This window comes from Mytilus californianus, unplaced genomic scaffold, assembly GCF_021869535.1.
Source record: "Mytilus californianus isolate M0D057914Y unplaced genomic scaffold, xbMytCali1.0.p SCAF_6, whole genome shotgun sequence".
Taxonomy (NCBI): Eukaryota; Metazoa; Mollusca; class Bivalvia; order Mytilida; family Mytilidae; genus Mytilus; species Mytilus californianus.
Genome location: NW_026262712.1, coordinates 63,572,303 through 63,597,191, shown reverse-complemented (window position 1 = coordinate 63,597,191; position 24,889 = coordinate 63,572,303). Strand labels below are relative to the sequence as shown.

The 24,889-nt window shown below is 33.4% G+C and overlaps 2 protein-coding genes and 1 long non-coding RNA gene across 3 annotated transcripts; 2 read left to right on the top strand and 1 right to left on the bottom strand.

Annotated features, from left to right (window-relative positions):
- The first annotated feature begins 4,343 nt into the window (after positions 1-4,343).
- On the top strand, positions 4,344-9,378 carry LOC127706570 (uncharacterized). Its single transcript, XM_052211225.1, has 4 exons — positions 4,344-4,623; positions 5,937-6,316; positions 7,351-7,597; positions 9,127-9,378. The coding sequence occupies exons 1-4, from the start codon at positions 4,348-4,350 to the stop codon at positions 9,376-9,378; spliced, it is 1,155 nt and encodes a 384-aa protein (XP_052067185.1). The 5' UTR covers positions 4,344-4,347.
- A 2,161-nt stretch (positions 9,379-11,539) lies between these two features.
- Positions 11,540-15,145, bottom strand: LOC127704743 (uncharacterized). The gene is made up of 3 exons (XR_007983470.1): positions 14,518-15,145; positions 12,532-12,640; positions 11,540-11,668 (listed from the first exon to the last, which is right to left on the bottom strand). It is a non-coding gene; the product is annotated as an uncharacterized LOC127704743 (long non-coding RNA).
- A 3,432-nt stretch (positions 15,146-18,577) lies between these two features.
- LOC127704728 (uncharacterized) lies at positions 18,578-21,877 on the top strand. The gene is made up of 2 exons (XM_052208929.1): positions 18,578-19,039; positions 20,923-21,877. Exons 1-2 carry the CDS (start codon positions 18,872-18,874, stop codon positions 21,727-21,729), a joined length of 975 nt encoding a protein of 324 aa, XP_052064889.1. The 5' UTR covers positions 18,578-18,871; the 3' UTR covers positions 21,730-21,877.
- Positions 21,878-24,889: the final 3,012 nt, after the last annotated feature.

The window sequence follows — 24,889 nt, the reverse complement described above, 5'->3', positions numbered from 1 at the left end:
GAAGAAAAATAGAAATACTAGTAATTTAAATTACTATAAGTTATGTAGTGTCATTCAACACAGTTCCCCCAGAATAAATATTCCGTCAGAAAGGGAACTCAAATTATCTAAATGATCCTATAAGCGCCTTAAAAATGCCTTTGGGAATTTTTGAGCCTCCTCATGGGGTTTTTGATTATGTGATTACTTGGCCGTTTGTATAGTGATTACCAGACCAAATATTTCATGATTTTTTTATTAATTGATAATCTAGGACTGTATTTTTGATTATTTGATTATCTTGTTTAAAAAAATAATTAATGATATGTGATTATATTGGCAAAAAAATTGTGATTATGTGATTACTTGGACACCCCCATGAGGGGCCTCGTTTTTAGTCCGGAGTGATCTAGTCCTCGTACTCGTAGGAGGCGTCATAATTATTTGGACTAGGAGTGATCCGGCAGTAGTACTTTTCTGATTTGGCTGAGGATTTGGCCACGATTTGGCCGCCCACACTCAGTACAATCGATCAGGACTCAGAGGTTCTTTTTGTTCAGTTTTCCGGCTGTGTTGTTTCTATCTGTATTGTAACGATCTTATTTTCATTTCAAACTAAATATTTCGGGCCATGTACTGTACATAGGATTGGATAATATTTTTAAAAACATGATTTAGTTTGGTACTTAATATTATATATGTCTGTGGTAGAGCTATATTTTAATGTTTTATATTAATTAATGGTTTATGTTATTAGAATATCGTAATATATTTTATTTACAGTTATTATAATTTGTTTTCTGCTAGTTTATTCAGGTAGAACATTACCTAAGGTGAAAGATACCGAAAGGACGTTCAAACTTATAAGTCGAAAATAAACTGACAACGCCATGGTGGCTAAAAAAGAAAATGACCAACAGACAAACAATAGTACACACAACACAACATAGAAAAGTAAAGACTGAGCAACACGAACTCCACAAAAAACTGGGGGTGATCTCAGGTGCTCCGGAAAGGTGAGCAAATCCTGCTCCAAATGAGGCACCCGTCGTGTTGCTCATGTTCAAACCCGCAGTGATAAGTCTAATTCGGTAGATCACATTCGGGGAAAATCCCGACCTAAGGGGATGGGATTGTAGTAACGACAATTGGAACATATTCGTTGTCATCTGTGAAACGGATATTCCACAACGGTCAACCAACTCTTGATTAATATGTTTTTTATTGGTTAGTATGATTTAGGCGGGAATCTTTTATTTAATTTTTCTTTGTTTAAACTTTTGGTCATTAACGAGAAGTCTTTGTCTATAGTGATAGTAATTTTTTTACTTACTGGAAATTTGTGATATTTGGTATTAGAAATTGTTTAGATCATCATATTCTTATTCATGGTGTTATATTGATATTAAAGAAATGTAAACAGGTTAGTTATCAATCAGTTGATGTAGCAAGACCTTTGCACGACACATGAGGGTCATTTTCATTTCATAACTACATCAATTGTGATGAAATAAAGAACTCTAAACCCATACAACGTGTTTGTGTTTATTTACGAGGTAAACGCGACATGTCGTTAGGATAAGGTTAGTGGCGTGAACAGGTGTAACACGATGGGTGTCACTGCTTATCCTTCAAAAGCACCCGAATCCCCCTCCCCCCAAACAAAATTTTTTGGACTGGTAATGCTCAATGTTTAGTTTTATGTGTAGAGTTTAGTGGAATCGCTGACATTTATATACCTTATTCGATTTGTTTTGGAAAGAAAAGTTTATTTTATGCATCTGTTCAAATTAACAATCTCTTTTCTTTTGGCCAAAGTTTTGTCTGTTTTTCTTTCACTTATTTAAGACTTTTTTATTGCCACCTTCATTTTTTTCTGCTGCCATTTGATGGACACATGTGTTTAGTGCACTCTGTCCGCACTCAAGTGGACATAAATGTCTTAAACGTGGTTGATAAATTAAAGGTTGAAAAAAAAAACGTTTTGAAACTACATACCTTCTTCGATTTTTAAATATTAAATGGATTTTTTATTCAATGCAAACTTTAGTTGTGTAAAAACGTTGAGTTTTGTAAATCAAATAACGTTAGAAGGATCTTAAAATCAATCATACACTTTCCAATTAAACTAAAATTTCTGTACGGTACATCCCTCCTCTGGATCCACCGATGATTCTGAAGATAGCCTGGACTTGAAGAAATTCAATTATAATACTGACCAATTGAAGGCAAACTAGATGCTAGCAGATTGATATTATGACGAAGAGTAATTAGTAGACCATTTTGACTAAATTGAAAATATAGAAATAAATAAAGACCCTACAATATTCATATTCAAAGACAATTAAATTACAACAACACTGATGCCGAACTTTCGACATGAATATTTTCATTATTATATTTGCTGTCTATTATCTTTATTATGTGTGAATACTACATTGTGACCCATTTTTCGTTTAAAGTGTACGTGTATAATTTCAATATAATTTCATCGAAAAAATCACCATTATCTATATCATAAACAAGGAATCGTGATAGTTGCCACCCAAGGGAAAGCGCCCCTTTCATTTCAGTTGGAATGTACGCCTACCACTTTCCATCGAAACATCCACCGTTTATTATCTTCAATTACAAGTACACCTTAACACGCCGGATAACTAGCAAGTTTCCTTCAACTTGTAAAACATGATATATCGTTACAAAAACACGTTACAAACCAGGTGTAGCATTGTACAAGTAACTGACGAGATTGACATTTATTTTGTTATGCAAAAGATATCAAAGATCCTTTTTAAATTAAGACAATTAATAAAAAAGATATAAAGGAGAATAAAAAAATACGGAAATTTTGAAGATAATGAATTACAAGACGGAATCCGAAAATACCTGCTGCAGTAATAATTAAGGTGTTTGCAATGGTTAACACTGTAAGGTATATTGACAGCTTCGTATACCGTTTTATAGGCATGTAGTCCAATAAACAATACGTTTAACCTTTAACTCTACGAGAACAGAAATGTCAAGGAGATTGCTCTATTTTTATTGTACTTCTCGTTTGTGCCAATTAAACAATGGCTCGAGACCTTGGGGCTTTGTCATTTCATTATTTAAATAATTATACATTTTACCCTCTGAAATGTAATATTTGTGCTATGTTTTAATGTTATTACAAAAGCGATATGCGGCATTTATTTTGGTGTTCAAAGTTCCCTTCTCTAAATAATTAAAAGTTTGATTACTATATACAATGATCGCATCTTTTATATTAAAAGAAAGGATACACCACGTGGATACCACAGATCATGAGACAATTTTGTAATGTTTTTGGATTAAATATGTGAGACTCTTGAATTTCCTCATCAATTGTGCACATATTTGCTATTTATAGTTTATACCAACATCCGGACTTAATGAACGGCCGTTTGATATTCTAGGGAAGGTTGACAGGGGATTTTTTAAAACATTTATTTTCAATATTTCCGGGAATCATTGCGAGGAACGATTTTTTAAAACAATGCTGTATGAATATTTATTTGCATATGACTTTTGCAAAAGGTATAATAACGCACAGATTTATTGAAACACCATTCCATTCAATTGTAAAATTTCTGATTTTTTTATGAGTTTATGCAAATGGTTGTGTCGTATAAAGAGAAGAAAAGTCGTATCTTTATTGCATGTTTCTTTAATGTACCAATTGTAAATCCTCTTCCTGAGTATAAAAAGAGGAGAGATATATAAAAAAAAACAAGTGTATAACCCTTCTTCATATTTATGTATCTGTTCGAGATCAGGAGCCTCGTCAGTGGTTAATTGTATCATGTCATATTTAAATGTTTTTTTTTTTATTTGGAGTTGATGGCAGTTATTTCATAGTTTCTGTTTTATTTTTTCACTGTTTCCTAAGACACGTGACGTTTTAAAGTTTGATAGATACATTGTACAGAACCTGTCTATATTTGAAGACTGGATGTTGCCCTGCTGATGTATTTTGGTTATGTTTGTTATTGGATTGCTAACTCATTGACGTATACCCTACATTTTCTTTATTCAAAGAACTCTCAACGGAAACAAACGATCCATAACTAAGCGACCATAATTTATAAGGTTCAAAGGATAGCAGCATTGGACTAAAATGAATTCATTGTTTGTTTTCTTCTAAATTCGACTCTCCTTACTTATATGGACTGATAGCTATGTGAGTAAATTATTGTCATATTTCCACTAAAGACGTAAACATAATTGTCTTCCGAATTTGACATTCCATCTTTTTGCGTAGCAGTAATTGTTTTTGTATTGATTCTTTTAGGTAATGAAAAGATGTAAAGAATTATTTTTAAAAAATGACACTTTTTTACAGATAGGAATATGTCTGTCTGGGTAGGAAGTCATGGTGTCCGCTACAGTGCCGAATTTAGGAACATCATCTATGAAATAAACCCTGTGTACTTGCCTTGTGTTTACAAAGAGATGTTTGAAAACAATGCCACAAACACAATGAGGGAAAACGAAGATATACATGAAGACGCGAAAACGTTAATAAAAGACAGTACCTTTGTTAAGACGATTGAGAAGGAAAATGTACAAAAGAACAGATGTTCAAGCGCTGTTATATATCAAGAGCCGAATGAAAACAGTAAACAGGTACTATATAGAATTATAGTTTGAAGGAAGTTATTGTGGAAACTGTAAACAGGTACTACAGACTATAGTTCGAAGGTAGTGAAAACGGTCAGCAGGTGCTATAGAATAAAGTTTGAAGGTAGAAAACAATTAACAGATACTACAGACTATAGTTAAAGTGCATGTACTATCTGAGACCATGATACTAATATATTATGTCCCAGGTACTATACACTAGTTGGAATGTAAATTTGAAGTAATACAGACTATAGCTTGAAGGTACATGCACTACAGTACAGACTATAGTTTGAAGGTACATATACTACAGACTATAAATAGCGTAAAGGTTCATGTACTACGCACTTCAGTTTGAATATATGCAAGTACTGCAGACTTTAGTTTGAAGGTACAGGTACTAGAGACTATAAATCTATCTTAACTCGCGTGCTCGTATATATAAGGATAAAGAAATCGGAGATCTATATTTCAATTAGACTGACAGAATATAGTGTAAAGGTACATGTACTACACACTTTACTTTGAATCCCCTAGGCAAAGTTGACCTTTTGGTTATTATTTTTAGGTACCTGTTGGTCATATAGCTCTTCAACTGTTTCGGTTCTTATGCATCCTTGGCTTTCAAATATTTGGCTTTGAGCGTTCTTGATGAATTAAGGTAAATCCAGAAAAAGCGCTGCGAACGCACGAAATTCATGAAGTGTTGTTTTTCGTTTTTTACAGCATTGGGACGATACCGCTGCTGGTAGAATACTAGTCCCCGAGTGTATCATTAGCTCAATAATCCGTACTTTTGTACTAACATGATTTATAACAAACTTTTCATAGATTTTCCGTTTATAAATTGAGAAAATAAGTAAGAAACTAAGGTTTCAACTCCCTCAGTCAAAGTTGACATTGCATGGGTTTGACTATTATTTGTAGGTACCTTTTGGTCATGTAGTTCTTCAACTGTTTCGGTTCTTATACATCTTTGGCTTTTAAAAATTCGGCTGTGCGTTTCAGATGAAGGTAAATCTAGGAAAGCGCTTCGGAAGCATGAAATTTATCAAGTGAGCTGCATCGGATAGAAATATGCAAATGAATATCAATACATCTGTAAACCTATAATATATACAAAACAGCTAACGAACAATAAGTATGACAGACACGAGTTAACGACAACCACTGAATAAGAGACTCCTGACTTGGGAAAGGCACATAAAGAATGTGGAGACTGACGTATATTATAGGACTTGAAGCAGGATAGATGTATACCATATATAAGGATTGTAAAGAAATCTCTTCTAAAATGGTTTGCACTGCTTTTTTTCCAGGATGAATTCAGTGGATGGAAAACTTGTTCCACGGAGCACTCTGCAACATCTGTTCATTGCAATACAACACAATTAGAGGATAGTGTGAAACACCGGAGTCACTCTGCTTCAGCCAAACTAAATGTATTGAAGACTGATTCTCCGTCACAAACTACACAAAAAACGGGAAAGACAAAACAGCTTAAAGATCGCTTTGGTTTTACGAGACCTATCACAAACGGAGGAGCTGGTACCCAGAATCAAGAAAGAAAGTCAACTGATCAGCAGAAGGTCACACTGTCTAATTACACTACCCCTGGATATACAAGTAGATCAACTAGTCCAATACAGTATAAATTTGTCCATTTTGAGTTTTCGGAAAACTATATAGAACAATACAGGTATATCAATTAAAACACATACTAATTTAATTCCTAATTTGATATAATATTATACAACATCCAAATTTACATCTGGTTACGTCATTGATTCTTAGACAGGCGGGTTAAACGTCTTGCTTTATACTACTTGTAATAACTTTGCATTAGCTAACAGGATTCCACCAGAGAATCACGGTCGCGGTGTGGTACAACAGCAACCAGAAACGTTAAAACTTTACAATATCAGGAGGCATTTTTGGCTTGCAGCATATTCGAGATACAATATCTAAATTTTAGGTTCAACCAAGTTTGTTGTCTGGTGAAACATTAGTTAAATGGAAAATCAAACTTTCGGTTTGACAAAATGCACGAATTTGCATCACATCTGCATAGCTATGCAAACTATTGGGATCAAATGTAGGATAATTAATCATTAAATAGTTCATTTAGAACTATGTTCCTTGTTAGCCAGTAACATCAATGCATGAGTATGAAAGAAAAAAAAAACCCCAAACATAAACCTTATAAAATGCATTTGGTGAACCATCCCTTTAATATCACTGACCTAAACAGTATTTTTTCACTGAAAAAAATGTTACAGGCTTGAACAAATTTTCTGTGGACATTTGATTGTAAACAACGGTTACCTCTTAATCCAATTATTGAAAGATATTCCGTTTCTTTTTAACGACAAAATCAAATTCCTTTTTTGTATAAATTCTTAATGGTATAGTCGGCTACTAGCTTGTTTGTTATTGTACATGCATGTTGGATATTTATATACTTCATTAGGTAAACATTTGAATATTATATGTACATATAGTCATGATGATCCAAACCAGCTGTAAACGAACACAAAACGTGTGATGTATGCAAAACACACCGACAGGCCAACCAACAATTTGTATACTCGTATCTAATACAGAGTGCTCAGAACATATAAAATAATTTGTACATGACAAACAAAATTAAGCAAAAACCAGGTCAATTTGATTATATGTTTGTGTGTGTGATATTTTTGATGTGTAACTGACCACAAGACTGGAATTTTGTAGACAAGAATATACTATGGGAAAAATTGAGGACATATCAATGAAGACTACCAACACGTGTGTTTGTAGAAGAGTTACCAGTACCGTAGTACCCAGCGTTCCTATGATGCCAATGTTCTGTACAACAGAGCCGTATACACAAGACAGTATCAAGTTAAAAGTAGCTAACTCATTTTACATTGATACACAGACAGTTAAAACCAGACATGATGCACCAAAAAAGAAACAAACAACTCCCAAATTTACTCAGGTACAAACATGTACAATATAATAAGGGGGCGGCCATTTGATATTCGGGGGTAGGGGCGGGAGAATTTTTTGGGATAATTTTCATCTGTTGCTACGCATGCTTATTTTTTTCCTACAGAAAAGTTGGACAGAAGCAGACGGTATTTGTTAGATTTATTTGCCTGTTACAGAACATAAGTTGTCGATATTACCCCGCAGTTCTGATCTCCAATGTACAGTATCTAGCCAAAATATCAACTCAAATCGATGCTATAGAGACCAACATGAACTTGCAATGAGGTGTGCTCCGTATATCGAAGGCCTTATTTTTGAATTTGAAAGAAGAAAAGCAATAGATTAATCGTTTCTTTGCTTTTGGTTAATTTGTTACAATAATGAAAACAACACTTTCCTGCGTCCAAAGCGCATTTCTTCATTTACCTTCATCAGGAACGCTCAAAATGTGTGTAAGGATGTAGTTTCATGAATTTATACTCCGTAGTCAATTTATTTTACACTATACTAATATATAATTATATACACCAATAAGCGAAGAGAGAGGGGTAAACCCAAAACTTATGATAGTCCCATGATAAACATCAATGAGACGGCAAACCATTCTGGATTTACCTTCATCAGGAACGCTCAAAAAGCCGACTATTTAAAAAGCCAAGGGTGTATAAGAACCGAAACAGTTGAAGGTGTGTTAATACAAGAAACATCCGTCTGGCGCATGTGTTGCAGAAAATTTAGTTTCAGTTTGAATAAATTACTGTTTCAAAGCCCACAGCAACTATTGTATTTATAATATAGAGTTACTCTATAGATAACTTGTATTGTTAACATTGTTAAGGTGATTTTTATATCTCAAGGAAGAAAATTGAGGAAGCACATTTATGTTAGCTTAACATTTTTGTTATCTAGATATATACGTAAATCATTATGATGATTAAAAACTTTGGCAATTTTTTTTGTCTTGATTTAATTTACACGCAAAGAAAGTTATCACACATTTATATATATATTATATTATATAATCCAGCCATGGTCGGGGTCGAAGTAAAGAATCAGATCTACTCTAATATTGTTAGGCTGATTTTCTAGGCACTATTATATAATTCGTCTCAAATTTAGACCAACAATGTTAGATCTTCAAATTTGCGTAGGCGCTGGACACGGTGCAGGCGGTGTTGCCACGATGTCACAGAAGCAAGGGTTCGAATTCCGATGAGGGAAGAACAAACATTTGCTAACGCACATTGGAAGATCTAACATTGTTGGTCTTAATTTGAGACGAATTATATATATATATTATGATGTTAGCCCTGTATAACCACGTGTTATCCGATGGAGAATGTCTGTCATAAAGTTGTCACATGTTTAGACGTGTATGTATCTATGAAAAAAATAAGGCTGAAAATGCGCTAAATATTTATATTCAATATGAATATTCACATTTGGTCAATATATATATATATATATTTATCACCACAATACCATATTTTTCAATAAAATGTACACGCTATTTTAATTTTTAAATATCAATTTCAGTTCTCAGAAAGACAAAAGATGCACCAGAAGCAAGTTTGTGAAAACAAATCTCCACATTTTCTGATTGGTCACAACGGTGTTCTTAAAATGGGGTACTATAACAATCCCTTGGTTGTAGACAATACTGGTGCATCCTCAACAAGCAAATCATCCGGGTCATGTCGCAGCAGGCCATCAATACATAACAACGCTCGTGGTCACACTCATCCAAGCTCTGCTAACTCTCAATATATGGTTTATCGCAAGAAATAATTTGTATTTAATATTATGTATTTTTCGTTTTCTTTTTAAATGAGTAATGTTTACAACCCTTGAAATATTAAAATCTAACTAGAATAATAATTTTATTTTTGTATCATAGATTTTGTAAGATAAACTATCTTTTAAAATTCAAATCCCTTTTATTAAGCTTTAGAAAACTTGATTCCAAATTAATTTTCTTTGACCGACTCGGTGGTTTTGTGGTAGCGTGCTCACCTCGAGTATGTCGTTTGTTCGAATCCCGGGGGCCAAACCAAAGACTTGAAAATTGGGTGTTGTTGCTTCTCATTGACTAATCACTTGACAGATAGGAGAAAGACTGGTTGACTCGGAGTCAGAATAATGTGTCCGGTGTAGGGTGACATGTCTTCTTGCGGACTGTTTCCTTGTGAACCAGGTTTAAAAACCGATCAATGTGTCGGTCCAATGCAAGACAGGGATTATATATTCATATGTCTATATTCAGATGTAATTTCTATACAAAAATTGAAAAAGATTCGAGGAGAACACCGAGGAAAATAAAGCCTCACACATTTATCTACTAAAAGAAAGAAACCCGAGTTTAATTATTAGATATAAGTTTACCAGTATATAACTTGTTGTGGTGTAAGGACAGCACATAGAGATTTTCACTCTGACCTAATTTCACACTTCGGTTAAGTTTAATGTCCTGTTAGATAACTTCCTGGTCTACAATCATATTATATTACAAGGTGTAAGGATGCATGTTGGGAGTAATGCAGACTCCCACCACATAAAAGCAGATCATTCCAGAGGCAGATTTAGAGGGGACCCATGTATCCCTTTTAGAGCTACATATATGCTTAAATCCATAGACTTTTTACATGTCCAACTCGAAACTTTGCGGCCCTCCTTTTTCAAAATCCTGGATCCGCATCTGCATTCTGGTCTATATCTTTTACTTCATTGACTTCGCAGATCAAATATTGCTTCCTACCCAGCAAACACAAAAACATCTTTAAAATGTTTTTAAAATGTTGTGTCTAATGTCATGAAAATATCACAAAAAAACGTGAGAAAAACATTAAATGTATGGTAGAATATATATCGCTAAAACATTTTCTAAAATATTTTCTAAAATATTTGCATAATATAATTAAAATGTTGTAAAGAAATATCATGATAATGTGAAAAACAATGGCGTATAAAACATTTTGATAATCTTTTAAAAAACATTTTCTAGAAATATTTTCTGAACGTTTGAAAAACATCATGAACATCAAATAATGTTATAAAAATGTTTTTTGGATGTTTTCTTGCAAGTGAGACTGTGCCTAAAAAATGTTTTCAAAATGTTTTAAGAAGATGTTTTTGGTTGATATTTAGATCATATCAATATAAAAATTTCTGTACTTTTGATTGAGTTTCCTGCTTTTTTAAATAATAAATCATTAGTTAAATTAATTTACACACAGTGATTAATTCTATATACAAACAAGAATAAATCAGTTGTTTTGCTAAGCATATGAAATTCACAATTCAAAGTCTCTAAAAACAAGAAGTATCTACAAATTTTGACACATCCAAAATGGCAGACACAACTCATCATGGTCAAGCCACTTACCAAATATGAAGTCATTCTGTTCATCAGCATTACTAATTAAAGTAATGAAAAATTTGAGAACATTCAACATTTTGAAATACAATGTATAAGCAAACAGGAAACAGGTGCCAGATACAAAAATTGTTCACACATCACAGTTCATCACTATCAAGCATCTCATTAAATATGAACTCATCTTTATCAGCAGTTTTGGGAAAAACAGTGATGAAAATATTTGTTCGACAAAATCCGACAAATATAGGTGAACAGACGACAGACAGTGCAAGAAAGCCCACATTCCAACCACAATGGTATAATGTTTAGTTTTTCACTCTCAACTTTTATTACCTATCTTACACACATCATGCATATGTCAACCTGAACATGCATGACATATATGCCATTGGACATTATGCAAACATTATACACATTTTTAAGTTCAAGTTACATTGACTAAAGCTTGTGTCCCAAATTCAGATTTTTCAATACAACTTCTCTTTCTAAACTAAAACGCTACACTTCTAATAGGGTTACATCTTAAGTCAATAATCATTGATAATTGGCTGAAGAGATGAGAACAAAACACCATTTTACATCAACTATTTGATTTATTTAAGAATACATTGAAAAAGTCAATCAGTTGTCATGGTTGTCTTATTCAAAATCACCTGGAATGTCTTGTAGTGTCTTATATCTTTTCCTTGCTGTGCCATGCTTCTGAAAAAAAAATTAATCTTACATTCATATATAAACTTCTTGCACATTCCTTTATTATAGAACGATTCACGTTGCCGGAAGGATATACATCCCCTCCCCTTTAAACTTTTGAAACAAATAACGATGATAGTCTGTCTGAAGGGGACCATAAATGGCTGACCGTGTTAAGAGAGAGCAATATGCCACGCTGAACTTCATTTAGTTATTAAAAAAAAACACATAAATAACTTTAGACTAGATTTTTGTGCAGTCAAGAGTCTTATTTCATTATACTCGTTGATTGTTGTCTATCATATTTTTTTTCTTTTACTGTTTTGTATAAATCAGGCTGTTGTTTTTCTTGTTGTTTTTTAGTTTTCATTAAATGCATTGTATCATGTAGGGGCCTTTAAAAGCCCTGCTACATAATGTCATTAAACATCTTATTGTCCTTTTTAAGTGTTAAACTCTGTAGAGTGACATAGTTTATAACTTGTCATTTATCTAAGGGTATATGATACAGTCCTAGAAGTATACTATAGGCACATAATAACTTATCGAAGTGTTACGCATTGTTTTCGCAATGATGATAATAATATAACTTAACTACCGAGAAACACACAGATGTCATTAAATGAGTTGTTTATATGTATTTGAAATACTTCAAAGGAAAGCAAATATGTTGTTTATGAAAGCACACTGTTGGACTAAAAGATTGATTTAAATAAACAACTTGTTTCTATTTTGTCACAAAAAAATAATTTATTCAAATATCCAGATATCTTTTCTGTATTGTATGCCCTTAATCTTGAATGTAATGCATTGTTTATGCTAAATATTTGAATTAAATATGGAATAACAGTAATTCTGTATGAAAATCTTACTTCAAAAAAAATTCTCCTGAAAGGTTGTAGACATTCCAAAGAACCTGCGACACTTCCAAATTGTAAACCTGCATATTGAACTTGTCCTTTGTGGCTTTTCTTTTAGCTCCTGTTAAAAAATAAAAGATACATTGTATGTACATTGTGTGTATGAAGCAATAAATATAATTTTAAGCAACGGTTTATATTATCTTGCTTGTACTGAAGTCTTACATAGTCTTTGTAATGTTCATTAAGCTGTTAACACCGTGTATCATCGTACAGCAGATATAGGTACTAACCAAGCGGGCATGAAGATTTTGAACTGACACGGTAACGAAAATCTTTGTTTTGTTTTATCAACATTCAGTGTACATTTCTCAACATCTGAAATTCCTGTTCCAAAATAATTTTCGCATCGATTTTTTCCTATTTATAAGACAATTTTTATATTCTAATAAGAACAATTAACTTGTAAACTGGTAAATGCGCAAATAGTTGTGAATGTCAACACCAACTTTCAATTTCGATACAATTGTCGAGACATTTACATGTTTTACCTGAAAGAAAGCTAATACATGGCAAAAGTAATAGTTACCAATCATAAACCTACCTGTGATTACTCATTCCTTGAAACTTTTTGGGTAATAAAAGAGTATGAAAATTTTGTTTTTGTGTACGGTGTACAGCAACTTAACTATGCACCGTACAGAAGGATTTATGTGGTCAGCTAAACACCGTACACAACGCTTCTTTTTGGAATAAAATATCGAAAAAAACATATGCATGAAAGATTTCAATGCCAATTATTGATAAAACTATACTTATTACACACGCACAGTGGCCTTCTATCCGAAAAAGAGTTGCAATGAATATAGAATTATATCGGATGAGACGAGTGCCAACTTCTTTGACAAGTATTTGCACATGTTTTTAGTAATCGTTCTTGTTTTGGGAAAATAACAAGACATCTCTAATCATCAACCTACGACCAAATCATTTCTTTTAATTTACTGTTTTGCAAATACATACATACACTGATTTTACTAGAAAAAAAAAATCTCCATATTCACATGGTGCTTATATTAGTGTTATTGTAACTTGTTTGTGTGCCTCGGAAATAAGGTATTGAGTCATGCTTATTGCAATAGTTGTTGGTTTAAGTCTGTCAAATTTCTTTTTCATAATGTGTATTTAATGTAGGCAGTTAGTAAGTTGTTTTGTTTCAATTGTGTTGAGAAAAATTTAACATTTGTTTGTCAAGGCTTCAAAGTGGACCTATAATTTTTTTTATCCAAGTCATTTAAATTCTGGTGGATAGCTGTCTCATACACCTTATTGCTATTTCAGTATTTGGAAATCTGTCCCGCTTGAACTTTTTACGTCAGCATACGTCATACAATAATACACCTTATCCCTATTCCCGCTTGACCCGAGAATCTATCCTGCTTGAACTTTTGACGTCAAACAACAATCACTTTTCCATTGTGGCATCAGATATTTTTTATGATGACGTCAAAATTTTAAGGGAACTTGTGACAGTTGTGTGATGTCCAGTAATGGCGGACAAATAGCGATAAGGTGTATTACTTTCAATTGTGGTGTCAAATATTTTCATATATGACGTCAACATTTTATGAGAACTTTTGTGATGTCCATGGCCAGTAATGGCGGACAAATAGCGATAAGGTGTATTGGCAATCAAACACACAAGCCACATATCCTTATAATTTTTTTATATCAATGAACGAATTCATAATTGGTGTACGTAGATGCTTGAACAGTGGCGGATTTAGGGGCCCCGACCCCCTTATGGAGCTACTTTTAAGATAAATGTATAGACTATTTACAAGTATCACTCCAAACGTTTGCTTGCCTTGGTCAGGGGCCCCCTTTTTTCAAAGCCTTGATCCGCACCTCCAGAAACAGATATAATTTGGTTCCGATTATGATTGAACACACGCAATGAATGCACAAGTTTCATCTTAACAGATTAATCATTCTTACCAAGTGAGTATATATCGCGTAACAAACAATTTTCTTGGCTCTCTTTGTTGATATCCTGTCTTCGTTTCGAAATTCAAATTTCAAAATCATTTCCGGTGATAAAACAAAAGTCGATTCCGGAAAAGGTCGGTTTTCCGTAAGGCATATAAACGATACGAAAATTGAACTTAGTACAGTTACAGTTTTCATTTCTTAATTTCTAAAATATACACGAACGAAATGAATAAACATCAAAGAAAGGTGATTGTTTATTAATACATTATTGCTTAATTTAATGTTGACTCTTTTGAATTTTAATATAAGAAGGAATAAAATCTGACTTCAAGGATCTTCAAGATATCAAGTAAGGATTTCAACCTTAGTATCTTGCTTGTCGTGATATTGATGAAATGTAGTAAAATATCTTATCCTGAAAAAAACGAGCTAATTCCACAAAACGTTGTTTGTGGGGTTTTGAATAAAGTTTAAATAAAATGTTATTTTTATATCCGTAAAATGTTGAATAAAATATCAGTAAGACTATTTAGTAATGTGTATGTCAGAATATTTTATAGAAAACATTTAGCTGATATTTTTCAGATGTTTTATGTAAAACATTTTAATTTTACGTTATAAAACATTTTATGCAAATAGCAAAACTATATTTTCTGTAAAACATTTTTTAGCAGAATGTTTTTTGGATATTTGGAAAATATTTACTTTAAATGTTGTTAAAATATAAAATAACAATTGAAGAAAATATTATTTTTTTATATTATAAAATATCTACGGGATATTTTAGAACAATGTTTGAGAACATGAATAAAAGATATTAGCAAATAATATTTTGTTAATGTTGTAAAAACATTTTACTTAAATGTTAGAAATAAAACATTTCAAAAACAATAAAATAAACATTTTTTTAATGTTTAAATGATATCTTATTGAAATATTTTGTGAGAGACGTCCATATGACATTTAAAAAATGTTTTTAAAATGTTGTGTGTTTGCTGGGTAGTCCTAGTCAAAACCTCAGGTCTAACGTGATCTATATAGTACTAGTAACCATGTTACTTGGTGCAAACACACACCCTGCATGGTCTCTCTAAAAATATCACTCTCGCCTATATCACTCTTCGTTCAGTTCGATAAAGATTTACTTCGCCGAGTTCATATCACAAATTCTAAGTGACCTATACATATCATAATAAACATGGTGTAAAGAATGCATCTTGGGGAGCCTCCTAACTTCACGCGAAACTAGTCCGACCAGCATATTGTTTTTTTTTTCTTCAAAAAATTCCTTTAAATTTCAACTCTTAATCATTTCTCAGATACTTACAGTGATTCAGTTTTGGTCTGAGATCTAACTAAAGGCTATTTGCAACTGTAGAGTGCATATTCCGAGTAGCAAAAATATTGCTTATTTTGTCTGAAGGTCCATATTGCACCTTCTTCGCAAAATTATCAGGAAATAGCTTTTGAATGAGAATAAAGGACATTTGGTACTGAATATTTTAAGAACTCGGGCCTCCATTCGTTGTGTTACCGTAGGAAACTTGAAGAATATAGAGGTAGGGAGAATTCAAGTTATATCCGAAAGAGATATATATATATAATAAAACAGATTACATAGCAGAGGGAAATCGCCAACTTTCAAACTCCATTTTTTATAAACAATTAACCACAGATCCAACACTAAATAATATTCGAAGGATCAACACCATCCTTCAAGAGATGTTCGACAAAAAGCATATAGACAATGACACCTTTGATTATCTCCGACCTCTTGAGAACGAAGCAAAGGCCGGAAGATTCTATATGTTGCCTAAAATACATAAATAAACGGGCAATCCAGGTCGACCAATTGTTTCAGCAAATAGTCATCCAACTGAAAAGATATCAGAATTTTTAGACCATCATCTAAGACCTCATGTGAAAGAACTACCCTCTTACATCCAAGATACGACTGATTATCTAAAGAAAATGGAAAGCCTCAATCCTCTACCAAGCAATACTATACTTGCATCCATGGACGTGTCTTCTTTATATACCAACATTCCACAAGACGAAGGAATAGCAGCGTGTGAAGAGGTATGGAACACTCGTAGTGAAAAAAATCCTCCAACTGAGTGCCTTGTTACACTTCTGAAACTAGTGCTAGAGAACAACAACTTCTCTTTCAATGAAAAACATTATCTCCAGATAGACGGTACTAGTATGGGCACAAAAATGGCCCCGTCATATGCCAACATATTTATGGGCCAACTTGAAAAACGCCTCTTGGCTAGTGCTCCATACCAGCCCTTATCATGGTTCCGATTCATTGACGATATTGATTTCAAATGGACAGATTCACAAGAACATCTTAATGAATTTCTAGGACACTGTAACTCTTTCCACCATTCAATAAAATTTACATATGAATCATCTATGGAGAAAATAAACTTCCTCGACACTACGAGTTACATCAAGAACGGAACCATTATAACGGACCTTCATACCAAACAAACGGACAAACATCAATTCCTTTCTCCTAAAAGTTGCCATCCTAAACACTGCTCCCGTGGCATCCCATTCAGCCAGGCATTGCGAATCAAGAGAATATGCTCTACTGAAAATACGCAAAATGCTAGACTTGGACAACTACGTAAACATCTAGTTGTTCGAGGATATAATAACAACATCATTGATAGCGCTTTCGAAAGAGCAAACAAAACTAGTCGCCTAGAACTTCTAGAGTACAAAGATAAGAATAAAGCAGCTAACAGAACACCCCTTGTACTCACTTACCACCCTGATTTTAAAAATGTGTCTTCCATTGTTCAGAAGCATTGGAAAATTATAGAAAATGATTCAAATCTTAAAAAAGTATTTTCCTCACCACCAGTCATGGCCTTCAGAAGACCTAAAAACATCCGTGACAAATTAGTGACATCTGTATTAGCAAAGCAGCCGACTCCATCTCCCGGTTGCTACAAACAATGTGGTCGAAGGAACTGCTTGTGTTGTAAAGCTGCCAATACAAGCAGTTCTTTCATCAGCTCCGTTACTAAACAAAATTATACCATCTACTCAAATTCCAACTGTAAAACGGAGAACTCAATTTATATATTAACATGTGACACATGTGGCATTCAGTATGTGGGAGAAACAATGGACAAATTTAATATTCGGCTCAATAACCATCGTTCATGGTACAAAACCAACAAAAACTGTCCTCTCACAAGACATCTTCGTTCAACGAAACATTCTTTTGATAATGTTACCTTCCAAATCATAGAAGTCAACACCGAGTGGGACACCACGGCGAGAAGGAGAAGAGAAAATTTTTGGATCCACCAACTCCACACTTTAGAACCTGATGGTCTTAACGAAAAAGATGAGAAAAGATACAGGAAAGATAAAGAATAATTTAGTACACAGCATCGTCCTTTTTATCCTGTAATATTGGCCAATGGACGTTACTAACTTCAACTACCAATTTTGTAAAAATCTTGAACTTCATCCAAATTATGTATTATTTTCAAGGCAGCTAAATTCAAGTGCAACATATACATTGAGCTGCAAAAGTTTCTTATCATCTACATCCGATTTCACCTGGATAGATGCACGCTTGATAAAGCTAGTTAGTCTAGCGAAATATTGCGTTTATTTTCATCATTTTGTAAATATTTTAAACATTCGTATATTTACATACTAAATAGTGTGTTAAAATTACATTGTTAGGCAATCTATATATATATATATATATATATATATATAGTTGTTTTACGCGTCACATTAGTTGTAGTTATTTCTTTTCTATGTATATTTGATTTGAAAAAAGGCTGTTTTGTACTATAATTAACAGTTTCAGTTTTTTATGTTCTTTATTTTTAGAATTCTTTTAATTATTTCTCAATCCATTTAATGCGTTTGATTGGATCACACCCAAGGAGATCTGAAAGAGACAGAGAATAAAACGTTTATCTAAAATGTAGAAAATTTCGAGTAGACGTAGTTTCCCGTTACCATAAATAAATTCTAAATATAGAAATGATATAGTCGAATCCTCCATTTTGATTGGTTAGTAAACATAGCAGCTAGACTTTACCACGTCTAAACATTACATCGTGATTTCATCATAAATATTCTTTGGTTGTGACTACTATAAAAAGTCAATAACGCTTGAAATATCCATTACACCACAGAATGAAATAGATGAATCAGTAGAAATAGAGAAAAAGTGGAAGTTCTGGACTTAATATGTGACCAAGAAGATCCAGACAAACGACTTCTCCGTCGTTCAGATAAAAATTGTTCGATGTTGAGCATTTTTGTTGAGAGAGTGGGCATAGGAAATACACTGAACTGATCCGAGGAAAAACTAACCATGGCGAGGACTTGCGCAAAAGATTTGCACAATCTTTTGAGGCATATAGGCAAACTATCGGGAGGACAGGCCAGTATATGTGACTGGGACCCAGATGATTGTTCCACATTTGTGCTGGAAATAGCCCCATCCGGGGGTCCATACGCAAGTGGCAAGTTTAAATTTACGGTAGGTTTATACATATATTACGGTATTTTTAGAAAATGAAACTGTCCTGTATTACCGGATTAATTTCATAATTGTAAAATAGCAGATAAAGCCACCTATAGCTGTGGTACTGAGGAAAAACGTTAGAGGTCCCAGTAAATTGTATTTTTGATTAGTTTGTTTGAATTTTATTTAGGGAGATCTATCATAGCTATATGTTTTTATTTGGGGTCGGTCTTTACATTAGCTAAGGTGATAAAGAGAATTATTAAATCGAAACCGAAAATTTCAGATCCGATTTTGATGTTCTGCATGGGTTTTTTTAATACCATATATTCCTCATGAAATTCCCTTTCATAGGATTTTCAGCTGACTTTTACATTTTATTTACATTCTATCATAAAAATACCAAAAACCTCTCATCTGTTTTAGCTTTATACTTCTTACTCAGTACAGATTATGACTTTCAAACATTTGGCCAAACAGTTATACTACAAAGGAAACTATAAAAGCTAGTCTGGGTATATTGTTAGAAAAAAAAAGATATATTGACCAGTAGATCGCTTGGTTTTGTGACCCTCGGTCCAAGAAAATTCTAAAAAATGTCATCAGACCTCAGAGTAATCTCAGACTTGCTTTTTTTTTGTCGTTGGCCATGATTGCTGCTAATTGATGTACATATATATATAAAGATGTGGTATGAGTGCCAATGAGACAACTCTCCATCCAAGTCAAAATTTATAAAAGTAAACCATTATAGGTCAAAGTACGGTCTTTAACACGGAGCCTTGGCTCACTCCGAACATCAAGCTATAAAGGGCCCCAAAAATTACTAGTGTAAAACCATTCAAACGGGAAAACAAACGGTCTAATCTATATAAAAAACGAGAAACGAGAAACACTTATGAACCACATCAACAAACGACAACTACTGAACATCAGATTCCTGACTTAGGACAGGTGCAAACAATTGCAGCGGGTTTAAACGTTTTAATGGTACAAAACCTTCACCCTTTTTCTGAAACAATAGTGTAACATCGCAACATAGAAAGACACACTATAAAATATCAACTGAAATAGCTTAACTCAATCAAAGGACATATTAACACCAGTGAACATACACTGAACAAATAAATTTGACCTATGATACATGATATATCTATTTTTTTTTAAATTCATATCTGTAAACTGGAAAACGAAAGAATCAGAATTTATTTGATTTGATGTTATATAAGGATTTCTAACGGGTCAAACCGTTTTGACTTAATTTACAAGTCGGTTTTGCTGAAGGGATAGGCGTCATATACAATACAATCCTATTTGCATGCAGTTCCTTTCTCTATTTCCAACCGATTATCTGTCAGATAAATTGATAGAATTTCACGGCTAGACCATGGTCTAATGTGAATCTGATTGATCATGATTTGCTTATAACGTGCAGATTATCTATGAATATTTATGACAAAAACAAATGATATAATTATTTAAAAAAGGAAAGAAGTGAGTGAACCAGAAGAAACGGTGGATAATTATAATTTCATTGAAATAATAATCATTTATGGTCCTGCTGCTGAATAGGAGCCCAGGAAACACGTCTACACTATAATATAGTATTTCAATACCCCTGCTACCATATAGATAGAAAAAAAAATCCATTAAAGTATCCTTGACTGGGTTTGTACCAAGTCTACTAAGACTGTCACATGGATTAAAAAAAGAACAACTTATAGAAGTGGGCTAATGGTTAATAGCTTAGTAGCTAGGCTATCTTAATGGTCTCTTGACATTTCCAAATGGTTAAGTTCACTCGGTTTAGTTGATTTATATGTATCATATATGAGTTATAACAATATGCTAGATACAACAACATAAACACTAACAAGCTTTTTCGTGTTATCTTTCAGTTTCAAATGTGCACAGAAAATTATCCAGAAATTGTACCCCAAATCATCTGTACCACACCAATATACCATCCAAATATTGATACTATAGGAGATAGCTTTGAAGATACTAATATATGTGTGAGTTTACTAGACGATTGGACCGAAGACAACGAACTCGATGACTGTGTGCAAGCCTTGTTGTTTTTGTTCTATAATCCTAACACTGAAGACCCACTTTGCCCACTTATATGTCCAGCTATAACAGAAGATGAGTTTGAGGATAATGTCAGGAGATCTTTGGAAGGGGGAGATGTTGAGGGACAACCATTTGAAGCAAATTATGGTTACGTCGATAACAATATAGTGAAGTGTGGCGATAATAATGAAGAAAAGGTTCAGGAAGATGACGAAAAAAATGTTGAAACTGCAGATTTACAAGAAAAATCAGAAGAATTGATCGCAAAACATGAAAAAGAAGTTGGTGATGAAGGTAACCTGGAAAATATAAAGGAAATAGCTGATGTCAGAACCGATAAAACATCAAACGAAAATGCTAATGATGACAACGAGATATTAACAGCAGTAAATTCAGAGCCTAAAGAAAGACAAGAAAAGGAAACAAAACTTTCAGATCAAAATGACTACAAAATAAAAGCTACAACAGAATTACAATCACGTGACCAAGTATCTACGTCTCACACAAGATACTCAAAACATTCAAATAATTTTACAGAACTATACCATGCATTTGACAATCTAGTCGCGTATGATACTCTTATTTCAGTTATGTGCACATATTTTATAAGAAGGGTATATAAATGGAGATGATAGTATGGTGCTATAATATTACAATTGTGTGCAATAGTCAATTATTACTTATCTACATGTGTCTTTCATTTTCCATTGTTAGTTTGTTTTTGTTTTTTTACGACAGATAATAAATTTATACGAATAAAAATATATGCCATTAATTGAACTAGTCTCCTTGGTATATTTATATTGTATATTTTCTATCAAAAACCGAAGTAGCAACTCTGGGAACAGTATATATGTTCCTGAGCAACTGAACCTCAATTATGGAGCATTGTGTTCTATGCTGACCATACAATATAAAATGCATTTTTTGTGTTATTAAAGATCATGCAAGGTAAACATGAGTTAACTTATCATGATTGAATTTATGTTGAAGGTCTATATTAATATTAAGGTTTTACTGCAAGTATCACATACACATAACATTATCAATGATCCTTGTAAATGGGATCAAGATCAGATGAACCATGCCAGACAGACATGTACACCTTTAATAATACAGTAATACCATACACCAAATATAGTTAGCCTTATATATATGGTTGCTCATATAATTCGAGAAACAGACATAATTACGATAATTAAACATTGACAAAGACAAATGATTCGTAAAAATGAGGTCCAAGGTCAAATGAACCCTGCAAGACAGCCACTGCACGAAACCTGCCAAACAGACATGTACACTTTACAATCATTACATACATCAAAAACAGCGGTCCTATTGTTTGTAGTATCTGAGAAATAGACCAAACCACAAAAACTTAACATTGACAAATGAACCATGAAATGAGGTCAAGGTCAGATGAACCCTGCAAGACAGAAACTGCACGAAACCTGCCAAATAGAAATGTACTCTTTACAATCATTACATACGTCCCATTGTTTGTAGTATCTGAGAAACAGACCAAACCACAAAACTTAACATTGACCAATGAACCATGGAATGAGGTCAAGGTCAGATGAAGCCTATCAGTCGGACATGTACACCTTACAACCTTTCATTCACCAAATAAATAGTTGTCATATTGCTTATAATATACGGACTTGACAATGAAAATTTAACCTTGTACACTGATTCATGAAACGAGGTCAAGGTCACTGCGGACATGTAAACCTTGCAAGGGTCCCATATACCAAATTATATATAGTTATCCAATTAATCATAATAAGGTCGGGTTGTTGTCTCTTTGACACATTCCCCATTTCCATTCTCAATTTTAGTACTTCACATGACAAAAAAAGATTAAACAATTTTTTTAAGCAGTCGCTTGACCATGAATATGAGGTCAAGGACAATGGACAAACGACAGACCGAAAAGTCGTAACATAAGGCATCTGCATACAAGATATGACGCATCCAGGTCTTCTACCACCTTAAATATAAAGCTTTATACAAACAGTTAACGACACCGGATAGTAATCCTAATGTCTCGCGTTTTAGTCTTTCGTCGCAGGCGAGACAAAACTGGACAACACAACAGGCATCAACAACCACCAACAAAGCCCATTGAAAGTTCATCAGGGATTTTAACATATATATAAGTAAAATTCTTAAAAGAGATCATTTACTGTAATTACTCTTGTAGTCTTTGCTACACAACCATTAATATATGAATATGTTTTATGCATGAGGTTTGCCCCCTTGTTCCACAAATGAGATAAGCTACCTTTAAACACTTTGAAATGGACGGGTTGCCAGCCTTATACTGTTTATACTGTTGAACTAGAAACTATAAAGACCCTGTGTCACTCACCTGCATCTTAAACAATGGTCATTTAAGGGAAATAACTCTATTAAGAGTTAACTGGCAATTTCAGTTATGCTGGCGTATTTGAAGATCTTATCCTGCTGATCATTTTTTTCTTTTCAAAGTTTCTTTTTATCTAGTATATAGTTTTCAAGATAATGGGTAAAAATGCAAAAGTTGTGGAAAATCTTCATTAACGCGCAATAACTCCATTGAGGAATCAACTAACGATTTCGTTCATGCCGACTTATTTGTTGATCTGGTCTTGCTGATCATTTTTGCAATTCGAAATTTCTGTCTATCTATTATATATTTATGCCCCCGCCGTAGCGGAGGGAGCATTTAGTTTTACCATTGTCCGTTCGTTCGTACGTCCGTCTGTCCGTTCCAAAGTTGGTTTCCGTTCTCTAACTTTAGTTTTCCTCAACCAAATGTTATAAACCTTATACACAATGCTTATTATCACAAAACACAGATCAAGTTTGAATTTTGGTGGCGTCACTTTAACCGTTCTAGAGTTATGTTCCTTTACAAATGGAAAAAAAATGATGAATTTTTCGTTTCCGTTCTCTAACTTTAGTGTGCCTCAACCAAATGTTATGAAACTTATACACAACACTTATTACCACAAAACTCAGATCAAGTACAAATTTGGGTAGCGTCACTTTTACCGTTCTTCAGTTATGTCCCCTTATAACTGTATATGATATACAAACGGGTGCATCATCTTTGTCCTATGGACACATTCCCCATTTATTTTAGATAATAGGCAAAAATGCAAAAAAATTGGTGAAATTCGTTGTTTAAGGGCAATAACTCATATAAGAAGTCGTCTGACGGTTTTGATGTCAATTAACATTATGTAGATCTAATCATTCGGAACATTTTTGTATCAGTCAGAGTTTCTCTATTTACAGCAGTTTTCAAGATAATAGACAATTATTGCATTTTACCCCCATGTTCTATTTTTATACGATCGCAAAAATTTTGCGTTCGTATAATGTTATGGCGTTGTTTACGTCGTCGTCGTCCGAAGACATTTGGTTTCAGACAAAAACTTGGGTAAAAGTATATTGACCCCTAAAAAATTGTAGTACAAGGTTCCATACCACTAAAGGAAGGCTGGGATTGATTTTGGGGTTTATTGTCCTAGCTGTTTTAGAATTAGGGACCAAAGAGGGATCAAAAGCAATCATTTTTCCTGTTTCAGGACAATAACTTGTGTATAAGTTTATGGATTTCTATGTAATTTTACCACAAGGTTGGAATTGATTTTATGGGTCATGGCCCAAACCTTTTAGAAATTAGGGACCAAAAAGGGGCGAAAAACCTAAGATTTTCTGGTTTCCGGATAATAACTTGAGTATAAGTCTTTTGACCTCTATGAAATTGTACCACAAGGTTCCATACCAAAAAAAAAGAAGGTT

Bases quoted from the DNA above. Each gene is read 5' to 3' on its own strand.
- LOC127704728 (XM_052208929.1), top strand. From the start codon at position 18,872: ATGGCGAGGACTTGCGCAAAAGATTTGCACAATCTTTTGAGGCATATA. The intron at 19,040-20,922 runs GTAGGTTTATAC...GTTATCTTTCAG, and splicing joins GTGGCAAGTTTAAATTTACG to TTTCAAATGTGCACAGAAAA.
- LOC127706570 (XM_052211225.1), top strand. From the start codon at position 4,348: ATGTCTGTCTGGGTAGGAAGTCATGGTGTCCGCTACAGTGCCGAATTT. The intron at 4,624-5,936 runs GTACTATATAGA...CTTTTTTTCCAG, and splicing joins CGAATGAAAACAGTAAACAG to GATGAATTCAGTGGATGGAA. The intron at 7,598-9,126 runs GTACAAACATGT...TATCAATTTCAG, and splicing joins CAACTCCCAAATTTACTCAG to TTCTCAGAAAGACAAAAGAT.